We start from the raw sequence: 10,998 nt of genomic DNA, 5'->3' as shown, positions 1-10,998 counted from the left end.
CCAGCTGGAAAGGAGCCCTAGCCCCCTCTGCCCGCAGCTGCTGACGTCAAGCCCACATTTCCCAAAGCATTTCAATTGTTAATGAAAACTTCTGCAGCTGAGCTCACTCTGCCCTTGGCACGCTGGTGTTTGCCCACTCATCACTGCTTGGCTCTTCCTGGGGCCAGCGCTGGCTCCATACTCCCCTTAAGTTTTGACAGATCTGGGGGTAATGGAGGCACCATGGCCAGATTCCAGCAGCAACCAGGTGTTTGGCAGCATCTGTGGCAGTGTGCCCAGCAGCCTGCCCCTCTAACATGCACCACAGTAGCTCTCCCCCTCCATAAAGCACCTCAAAAGCCTGTCCAGAAGCAAGAAGGGGACTTGGCATGGTGGGACACCCATTTCTGCTGGGCTTTTCTTGGTCACCAGTCGGAGAGGAGCTGCTTGGAAAACTCACCAGGATTAGCCACAGGAATAAGCAAACAGCCCTTGAGGTGGAGATCTCTCATTCAGCCATCAGTGCGTCCCTTGCTCTTCTCTCTCCCATCCCACCAGCAGGGTTTGTCTCCAAGCTCAGCTTTGCCGACCGTGTGGTCGAGTTTCAGCAGTGCCAGCAAGGAGCTGGCTGTCCAGCCAAGTGCAGCCAAGAGCTCTTCCTGCAGGACGCTGCAAGCTGCTTCTAGTCAGGGATCCGTGGAGCTGCAGTACTGAGCCACCTCCACCTCCAGCACCCAGACGCTGAAGTGGAGCTGCTCTTGCAGGAGGCCAATCAAACCCGTGGGAGATGAGCTGCTCTGGAGATCCGATGAGTCAAGCCGCTACATTTTTGGAACATCATTATGATAGTGAAGTTCCTTTGCTATTTTTCGCCCAACTTCCCAGGAAGGAAGAAACCTCTAATGTATGACAAAGCTGAGCTCTGTTTCAGGATGAGCTCTGCCTTGGGATGAGCTCCACCTTGGGATGAGATTTGCCTAGGGATCAACTCCACCATGGGATGAGATCTGTCTTGGGATGAGCTCCACTTAGGGATGAGGCCTGTCTTGGAATCAGTCTTGTTTACAGAGAAGTCCTGCTTTAGGTTGAGCTCTGCTTTGGGTTGAGCTCTGCTTTGGGATAAACTCTGCTTTGGGATGACCTCTGGCTTGGGATGAGTCCTTCTTTGACATGAGCTCTGCTTCAGGGTGAGCTCTGCCTTCTGATGCTTTCCACTGGGATGTGAGGTGGCGTCATGGTGGGAAGAAAGGAAGGAGAAGTTGGAGACCAGGCTCAACCTTGTTGGGAAAGGGCTGGGAGGATCCTTGTGCATTGGGTAGGACCCTGACCCTGGGATTGCATGAGTGCTTTGTGGGTGCCCATGGGGTGTCTGGCACCATTTGGGGTGGCTGTCACAGCCCCTGTGTGACTGCATGGGCATCACTTGGGCTCCTTCCCACAGGACACCGTCTGGCACAGTTGCTCTCAGCCTCCACCTTCTGCAGGCATGGGCTCACCCATGTGGGTGCTTCACGGGCAGTGAGCCCACGCCTGCAGCCACCGAGCACCCACGGCATGTCCCCAGCCACCACACTGCCAGCCCTATCCTGGAGCTGGGCACTGTTAGTGCCAGAGCGCAGTAGGATTCATTTCCAGCAGGAGGGATTTTTCCCTTCTCCGCTGAGACGCTGCATTACAAACCTAAATATAGCCCAGCGCCTGCTCGGCTGCTGCCCTGTGACTGTCACTCTGCAGCCAGCTCCCTCTGCCATGGTGCCCACCAGCCCTGGGCCAATGGCCCCTCTTAGGGCTTGCTCCATGCAGGTTGTACGTGCCTGTGGTGGGGGTCAGCTCACTGGGGTGCTGGTTTGTGCTCTTGGGGTGGTGGAGGGCAATGCAGCTCCCTGAAGCCATCAGAGCTGGTCCCTGAGGGGTCTCACTGGTGTGGTGGATCTCTTCTCGTGGGGATGGCCAGGGCAAGGAGGAGGCAGCACTGGGTTGTTGGGATGAGGGAGGTCTGTGCTCTGGTCCAGGTGCTGCTGGCACCCTGGGAGGGGAGAGGGGAGAGCTGGTGCTGCTGGATGGTCAGAGCTGGAGTGGTTCACTGCAGAGCCACCATGTCCTGCTCAGGGCCTGTGCCACAGCCCTGGCCCTGCTCTGGAGCACTGCTGGGTGGGTGGGACAGGGCTGGTTCTGGGATCCTCACTGGGGACTGTGGTGAGGAGCACCGAAGGGCCCCAGCTCCTGTCCTGCACAGTGTCTGTAAACATAGCATGGCCAAGGAAACCTCTGTATGTCTGTGTGTCCACCCATGTCCCTGTCCTCGTGGCTCTACCATGTCCCAAACCCTCACTTTGCCCCCAGATATCCCTCGAGTTGGGGGCACAGGGGACACAGCAAGCCCTGGCCCTGCCCTGCTTGGCTCCTCTGCAGAGCCACTGGGTTGGTGGCCCCTGGGGACAGAGGGGTGGCAGCAAGTGGGTGCAGTTTAGCACTGCCCTGAGCAGCCTGGAGCGTCTTTGCAAGGCACCATGGCCTCCAGACTAGAGGATGGGATGGGATGGGATGGGATGGGATGGGATGGGACGGGATGGGATGGGACGGGACGGGACGGGACGGGACGGGATGGGACGGGACGGGATGGAATGGGATGGGATGAGATGGGATGGGATGGGATGGGATGGGATGGGATGGGATGGGAGGGGATGGATGGGATGGGATGGGAGGGGATGAGATGGGATGGGATGGGATGGGAGGGGATGGATGGGACGGGAGGGGATGGATGGGATGGGATGGGATGGGACAGGATGGGATGGGATGGATGGGGCAGGATGGGACGGGATGGGATGGGACGGGATGGGATGGGATGGGATGGGATGTGTTGCGGTGACTTTGCAGCACCCCCAGAAGCGGCGCTGGGTGTGTGCCTTCCAGCGCAGCCATGAGCGCAGGTTCAGTGGAGCAGGAGCCGTCACGCAAGCTGGCCTGCTGCGGGGTGCCCCTCATCACCGAGGACATGCAGTCCCTGGCCATCCGCACCCTCTCAGGCACCGACATCAGCAAGCACTATGACCTCATCCGTGAGCTGGGCAAGGGCACCTATGGCAAGGTGGACCTGGTGTCCCACAAAAGCACAGGTGAGGGAGGCAACGGGGCAAAGGGGATGTGGCTGTGCTGGGAGTAGGGTGGCTGGCACGTGCCAGCCATGCCCAGGGCTCACCTTCATCCCATGGTCACTGCAGGCACCAAGATGGCCCTGAAGTTTGTCAACAAGAGCAAGACAAAGCTGAAGAACTTCCTGCGGGAGTTCAGCATCACCAACACGCTATCCTCCAGCCCCTTCATCATCAAGGTCTTCGACGTGGTCTTCGAGACTGAGGACTGCTACGTCTTTGCTCAGGAGTATGCCCCCGGCGGGGACCTCTTTGACATCATCCCGCCACAGGTGGGACCCTGCCCCTGCTGGGGAAGCTTTTATTTGGGGAGGTGCACCCCAGGTGCTGACTAAAACCACTGCTGTGCTTTGGTAGCCATGAGGGATGGGACCCCATGGTTGGGGACTGAGCATCCCTGTGTGGGGTGAACCTTGACCACAAGTGCCCACAAGCAAGCCTGGACCTGGATCTGGTATCCACTCCCAGGGTGAGCTGGTACACATTACCCACCCCTGAGGTGGTCTGTGACATCTCACCTATGCCTAGAGTGGCCTGAGACACATCACCATCCCCTAGAGGTCTTGAGACCCATCACCCATCCCTTGGGTGGTCCTGAAACCCATCACCCATCCAAGAGTTGCCCAGAACCAACCACCTGTCTCTCTGCCACAGAGAGCATCCCAGATAAAAGCTGTGACCACATCAGATGTGTAATGATACAGAGATACGGTGGCCTCTGGTGGGATGGCCACGGGGCTCAGTGAGTTGACCACAGGGCACGCTGGCAGGCTGCTGATCCGTGTCCCTGCTCCGCAGGTGGGGCTCCCCGAGGAGCTGGTGAAGCGCTGCGTGCAGCAGCTGGGCCTGGCCCTCGACTACATGCACAGCAAGAGCCTGGTGCACCGGGACATCAAGCCCGAGAACGTGCTGCTGTTCGACCGCGACTGCCGCCGCGTCAAGCTGGCCGACTTCGGCATGACGCGCAAGGTGGGCTGCCGGGTCAAGCGTATCAGCGGCACCATCCCCTACACCGCGCCCGAGGTGTGCCAGGCCGGCCGGGCTGAGGGTTTCGCCGTGGACACCAGCATCGACGTCTGGGCCTTCGGGGTGCTCATCTTCTGCGTCCTCACGGGCAACTTCCCCTGGGAGGCGGCGGCGGCCTCCGACTCCTTCTTCGAGGAGTTCGTGCGGTGGCAGAAGGGGCGGCTCGGGGGGCTGCCCTCCCAGTGGCGCCGCTTCACGGACAGCGCCCTGCGCATGTTCCAGCGCCTGCTGGCCCTGGACCCTGAGAAGCGCTGCCCTGTCAAGGAGGTTTTCTACTTCATCAAGTGCGACCTGATGGCCGAGGTGCGCCGCCGGCCCTCCTACCGCTCCCGCAAGCACGCCGGGGACAAGCTGCCGGCGGGACCGCACCGCCACGACCCGGCCGGCTCCTGCACCCCCGCCCCGCTCAAGAGGACCGTCCTGACCGACGGCAGCGGCCCCCGCGGCCCCGAGCCTGGTGTGGCCTCCCCGGGCACGGCCGGCAGGACAGACGGTCGGCAGGATAAAGGCAAAGGGCAGATGGTCCTGGCCACAGCAATAGAGATCTGTGTCTGATGGCCACCCGGACCCTGGCGGTCCCCCGCCCCAGGGACAGGGATCGGGGGTGTCACTCGTGGTGGTGGCAGGAGCCGAAAACAGGCTCTGGGTGTCCCAAAGCAAAAAACAAACAAACACACAAAAAACCCAACACCAACACACAACAAAGCGGAAGAGGAAAAGGACAAAACTGGTGGATGCTGATCCCCCCCGCCCTGTCCGGCTGAGGCTGGCAGCGGGAGCCTGCCCCAAGGCACCACTCGCTGACAGGGAGGACGTCGGTGCCCCTGGCCCTGCCACGGCCACACTGCGCCCTGCAAGGCTCTCTCCATGGTGGCATGAAGACGGGTCTCCCGGTATGGGGAGAAAGAGTGGCGTGGGGGTTTGGGGCAGCCAGTACCCACCGGCTCTCCCCACCCCTGCAGCCCCTGGCCGGGGCGAGGGAAGGCTGATGACCCCGCACCGTGGAGGAGGCCTTTGGGGAAAGGTGGGTGGGTGAGGATCTGCCCCCTTCCACCAATCCCTGCCCCTCTAGTGGGGAGTGGGAGGGGATGGGGTGGTGGGCGCTGGATCGGAGATGGGGAGCTGGGGGGTCACCAGCAGCCTGGGATCCCCCGGCAGCCCCGGCTGCCTCCCTGCCGTGGGAGGCGCTGGCAGCCATCGATGTAGCAAAGTGTCCCTGTCTGTGTGTTGTCGCTCGTCCCAGCCGCTGGCAGCCCCTGCCCCCTTGCCCAGCTCTGTCAGGTACCACCAGACCCCTGCCAAGGGACAGGTCCCCTCCAGAACCCCCGCTGTGCTCCGGGCTCTGGCTGGTGGCCGTGGTGGCAGCTCTCTGGCGGGTTGGACACTCAGGGCTGGTGGGTCTGCCAAGGTAGTGTCCCCTTGTCCCCTCTGCAGACTTTTTGTACCCAGGGACTGGAAGAGGTGGTGGCAGTGGTGCATCTTCAGACTGAGCTTCACAGCCTGGGGAGATGGGGAGGGGGCTTCGAACAGGCTCCCGAAGGTCTGTATGGTTCCCTGTGCTGTTCCCATTGCCTCTCCTTGCTGTCGCCCCTTCCCAAACTCCAGATCCCCTCCCCTGCGGCCAGGCATGGGGGTGGTGGCAGGAGCCGCTGGTGGCCCCTTAGTGACAAAATCACGGTGTGTGTGTGGGGGTTACACCTCCCTTCCTTGTTTTGGGCGCCCAGGGCAGTGAGGGGCTCTCCCTTCTGCCAGGTGGGGAGGCTAGCGGGGGGCACCCCGAGGTGACATCACCCCAAACCCTGGCATGGTTCGGGCTTCCCTCCCGTGGGGTGGGTGCCGTGGGGACTCCCCCCGCGTCCCCCCCCCAATTCCCACACAAAGGGCTATAACGCTATTCAGCAGCAGCAGTTTACAGAGCGGGCGGGTGTCCCCCGCCAGCGCCGCTGCCCCCCTGTCCCCGTGACACCCACCCCTGCCCGCCGCCCACCTGCCCGCCCGCGGTGCCAGGGCCGCGGGCCCGGTGTAGACGTAGCATTGCCCTGCCGTAGACGCTAGGCGCGGTCGTTCCTCTTTGCCTTAGGTCCCTCCTTGTCCTCCCCCTCTCGTGCAATAATGTAGATACGGGAGCCCGGCCGCCCCGGGGAGGGCTCGCTGGGTGGCACCTCCTGGGGGGTGTGTCTGTCTGTCTGGCAGAGGGGTGCCCAGGTGTGATTTCTGTCCCGTGGGGTCGCGGTGTGGGTAGGTTGTTGGGGTTTTCTTTCCTGTTCCCTCAGCTGTCAGTTTGGGCTCTCCCCGCAGGAGAGACTGTAGTGTCACAGACGTTACCTCAGTTTGTCACTGTTGAAAAGAATAACAAAACAAAATTACAAGGGAAACGGCTCAGAAATTACAAAATACACAGTTATAAAAGCAACAAAAATCCTCACTGGCACTGAAGGCTTTTTTTTTTTTTTTTTTTAATAAAACAAAACTGATGTTGACCTGGCCAGGCTGAGAGTTGGGTGCAGGGGAACCTCATGAACTTCAACAGGGACAGGTGTAGGGTCCTGCACCTGGGCAAGAACAACCTCCTGCAGCAGGACAGGTGAGGGGGGACCTGCTGGGAAGCAGTTCCAAGGAGAAGGACCTGGGAGTGCTGGAGGACAATGTGTCCTCACAGCCAAGAACCCAAACGGTGCCCTAGGGGGCATGAAGAAGAGTGTGACCAGCAGGGCAATGGAGATTGTCCTGCCCCTCTGCTCAGCCCTAGGGAGGCCACAGCTGGAGTGCTGGGACCAGTTCTGGGCTCCCCAGTTCAGGAGAGACAGGGAACTGCTGGAGAGAGTCCAGGGGAGGCTGCAAAGCTGCTGAGGGGCATGGAGCAGCTCTGTGAGGAGCAAAGGCTGAGTCCTGGGGCTGAGAGCCTGCAGAAGAGCAGCCCCAGAGGGCAGCTGAGCAATGCTCAGCAAGAGCTAAAGGAGCTGTGGGGCACAAGAGGCTGGGGCCAGACTCTGCTCAGTGCCCAGGTGCCCAGGGACAGCACAAGGGGCACAAAGTGGCAGGCAGGAGGTTGGATGTGAGCAGAAGGAGAAAGTTGTTTGGTGTGAGGGTGCTGGAGGGCTGGAGCAGGCTGACCAAAGAGGTTGTGGAGTGTCCTTGTGTGGAGAGCTTCCAACTCCCCCTGGGCATTGTGCTCCTGGGCATTGTGCTGTGGATGCCCTGCTGGAGCTCCAGGCTGGGTGAGCTCCAGAGGTCCCTTCCAACTCGGTCTCTGGGATTCTATGGTGATTGTACTGTAGATTACAGTGGGGGCTCTACCTGCCTTCACCCTGCCTTGGGCTTGGGACTCCCTCTCCTCCCACCTTCCCTCTGTTTCTCCATGCCCAGCTCTCTTGGCCACCCCAGGGCAGGAGGGAAGAAGACCAGGGCAATAGGCCAGGGTGGCAGCACCCCCCTACTGCCGGTGTAGCCCCCTCCAAACAGGCAGGAATGCACCAAACGCATTCCAACCACGTCCGCAGGCTAATTTCAATTTCCTGGCAATTATGCAAATGAATGTGGATTTAATTAAGGGCAGATTTCATTAAAGTCTTCTTGGGGGAAACGAGAATAGAGTGGGGGAGAGCGAGGAGGAGGGATGAAGGCAGTGCCCGCCCCGGAAGATAAATAGATGTAGGGGATGCCAAGGGGATGGGGTAGGATCCCTTGGGAGCGGGGCCTTGGGGCCGCTCTTTTTGCTCCCTTCCATGGCCCCCCCCCATTGTACGAGGTTCAGGGTGCTTAGCCCATAGATGGGAGGCTGCGTGGGGCAGGGTTGAGGCATGGCAGGGGGGCAGCGTCCGAGACGGATCCTGGAAGATGCAGTAGAAGCAGCTCCGACCTTGCTTGCTGATATGTGGGCAGCAGGCAGCGATCTCCTGCTCCTCCCCCAGCTCCGCAGCGAAGGCTCCGGGCTCCCCTCCCCTCAGCGCAGCCACAGCGCTGCTTTGACACGGCACTAGTATCATTTTCTTTTATCTCTCTTGCCCAGCTAAAAATACAGCATTGGCCACGCCGAAAGGTCTAGGAAATCAATGTCATTGTCACCAGGCGCTGGCTGGAAGGACTCTCCCCTTCGCCGCTCACCGACAGACAAGGAGCCGCTGCCATTTGCGGGCTCTGAAGGCGGCCACTCGGCTCCGTCAGCGGCGCTGCCGCTAATTCAGAGGGCAGCAGCTAATTTTAGCCCAGCGAGCTCGACATGCTGAGAGTCGACAGCGGGGCGGCAGCCGGGCTCCAGGTGAAACCTTCAGACCCCAAAGCTGTAGCAAAGGCCATCTGCCCAGCAAAGCCACTTCCTAGCTGGCAAAGCCACTGTGAGCCCGCTAAATCCATTGCCCACCTGGCAAAACCATTCCCTGCCTGGCAAATCTATTCCCCTTCCTGCAAAGCCATCTCCTGCCTGGCAAAGCCATTGCCTATTAGCAAAGCCATTACCCACTTGGCAAAGTCATCTCCTGCCTGGCAAAGTCATCTCCTGCCTGGCAAAGTCATCCCCTGCCTGGCAAAGCCATCCCTTGCCACCTCTTGCTCCCCATCTTGGCCAGGAGCCACCCCACGGCCTTGGCCGCTGCCCTTGGGCAGTCCCTGAGTGCTGGCAGAGTGCTGTCCCCCATGGCTGGCTGCAGGGCAGGGCACTGGGGGTCCAGGAGTGAAGGCACTGAGAAGCTGGAGCAGGTCCAAAGCTGGGGAAGGGTCTGGAGAACAGGGTTGTGGAGGGGCTGCTGGGGGTGTTGAGCCTGGAGAAGAGGAGGCTGAGGGAGACCTCATTGCTCTCTACAGCTCCCTGAGAGGAGGCTGGAGCCAGGTGGGACTTGGGCTCTGCTCCCCAGTCTCAGATGATAGAAGGCAAGGAAATGGCCTGAAACTGTGCCAGGGGAGGGTTAGGTTGGAGAGGAGGAAAAATTTCTTCACTGCAAGAGTGGTCAGGGACTGGAAAAGGCTGCCCAGGGAGGTGGTGGAGTCCCCATCCCTGGAGGTGTTCCAGAAAGGTGTGACCATGGCACTTGGGGCCATGGTTTGGTGGCCATGGTGGGGTTGGGTTGCTGGTTGGACTGGATGAGCTTGGAGAGCTTTTCCAACCCAAGCAGTTCTATGATTCTAAGGCTGTGTGAGTGCTGAATATGGAGTGGGTGCTGCAGGTCCAGCCCTACCAGCATCCCATAAAAACAGATCCTGCCAAGCTGGGAAGCCAGGAAGGCCTGGCCATGGCTCTCAGCAAGCCTGTCCACCTCTACTTTCATCCAGCCCTCAATTTCTGGAGCTGGATTTTGCCTGGTTTTGCTTAGAGTTGCTGAGTGAGCTGCAGCCCCAGTGAAAATACTGGAGGTTGAGAGTAAAAATAACTGTGAATGATCCACTCATTGAGAACACCAATGATCAGTGCCAAGCTGGCATCACAGGAATCCCACCCAGCCCCAAAGCAGCCCTTTAAAAGGAAACGTTCTGCACCAAGCTGCTGCTGGAGCTCCCCTGACAATTCAGGAGGGGCTGCAGGGGGAGGATGCATCCTGAGCCAGGAGTGCAGGGTCTGGAGTGGAGCACAGGAGCCTGGCATGGGCACAGCCTTCATTTGATGCTCTACTTGGGGCTGCTCTGGTCCCAGGAATGTCCCAAAATAGAGATGGAGCAGAGCTGGGAGGTGGGAGGCAGCTCATGGGCAACACTGCACCAGCTCTGTGGGTGTGCTGCTGGCAGTGGGGTCTGTGTGGACACACACAAGGACATCCTGCTGCCCTTTCTAATGCGGCCCAGGCTTGTCTCCTGCCTGTCCTTCCCACAGGGCCTCCCTAATCTCTGTGGGTCCAGCTGCCATGGATGATGGACAGATGTCAGTCAAACTCTGGCAGCTGCTGAGGGTCCTTGCAGGGATGCTGCCAGAGCCAGGCAGCAAAAGCTGTCCTGAAGTGGGGAAAAGTCCATCCCCATGCCAGGAGGGATAGTTCAGCAGGGCCACAGCTGGTGGCATAAAGGAGAGGTGACCTTGAGTGACAGCTGCAGCCACCTTCAGACAGAGTGAGAGCAGAGCTGGCTGCACCTCCATCCCCACCCACTCTTCACAGCCCATCTCCCTGGCAGGGCTCTGCTCTGTGAGCATCCTGCAGGATGCTCAGCTCAGCCAAGCTCTGCCAGGTGCCTTTACCCCAGCCTCAGCCATCCTCCCCAATTCTAGCAGAGGGCAGGAGGCTGCCAGTGCCTCCCACCTGGCTGCCTGCTCTCTGCAGAGGTTTTGGGAGCATTTTGTCACCCAAAGGTGTCTCTTCTGAAGGAAATCTCTGTGCTTTTCCCAGGGTCTTTGAGCTGACAGCTAGGGAGGGGGTTGTCAACAGGGGGAGGTGGAGAGGTGAGTGCAGCTTTGGGGTGCAGTGAGGTGCCAGGAGCCAGGGGAGGTGTGAGGAGCGCCCCCAGCCCTGCAGACCTCCCCAGCCACCCAAATGGTTGGGTTACAGCTCGACAGCCCTCCCGTGTTGCCATGGCAACTGCAGCATCCCAGCTTGGCAAGGACAGGAGGGAAATATCTGCCATCACTGCCTTGCCAGGACATGGATCAGGGTGCTGGAACATGGCTCAGAATGCCTGGGAAAGGTCTCAGGATGCAGGGACACAGCTCAGAATGCCAGGAGATGGCTGCAGCACCCCTGCCTCAGACCCAGCTTCCAGTTCTGTGTGCCAGGGGGAGCACCTCAAGCCCAAGGCTGAGCCTATCTTGCTGTTTGTGCCAGCTCCTAGGTGCTGGTCCCTGCTCTTCCTAATTTAGACCTTCCCTCACAGCCCTCTGAAGGCCACAGGGCTGGCAGCAGTGGGGACAGGAGAGGCTCTGCCC

The 10,998-nt window shown here is 60.0% G+C and overlaps 1 protein-coding gene across 1 annotated transcript; it reads left to right on the top strand.

Moving 5' to 3' along the window:
• Nucleotides 1-2,887: 2,887 nt before the first annotated feature.
• Nucleotides 2,888-4,712, top strand: SBK1 (SH3 domain binding kinase 1). The gene is made up of 3 exons (XM_054391230.1): nucleotides 2,888-3,095; nucleotides 3,201-3,403; nucleotides 3,930-4,712. Exons 1-3 carry the CDS (start codon nucleotides 2,900-2,902, stop codon nucleotides 4,710-4,712), a joined length of 1,182 nt encoding a protein of 393 aa, XP_054247205.1. The 5' UTR covers nucleotides 2,888-2,899.
• Nucleotides 4,713-10,998: the final 6,286 nt, after the last annotated feature.

The sequence above is a fragment of the Indicator indicator genome, chromosome 22 (assembly GCF_027791375.1).
Source record: "Indicator indicator isolate 239-I01 chromosome 22, UM_Iind_1.1, whole genome shotgun sequence".
In the NCBI taxonomy this organism is placed as follows: Eukaryota; Metazoa; Chordata; class Aves; order Piciformes; family Indicatoridae; genus Indicator; species Indicator indicator.
Note: the sequence above shows the minus strand (reverse complement) of the source record. Positions and strands in the feature narration are given on the sequence as shown.

Excerpts from the sequence above, each read along its gene's own strand:
- SBK1 (XM_054391230.1), top strand. The coding sequence starts at position 2,900 with ATGAGCGCAGGTTCAGTGGAGCAGGAGCCGTCACGCAAGCTGGCCTGC. Across the intron at positions 3,096-3,200 it reads GGTGTCCCACAAAAGCACAG|GCACCAAGATGGCCCTGAAG; the intron begins GTGAGGGAGGCA and ends TGGTCACTGCAG. Across the intron at positions 3,404-3,929 it reads TTGACATCATCCCGCCACAG|GTGGGGCTCCCCGAGGAGCT; the intron begins GTGGGACCCTGC and ends CCTGCTCCGCAG.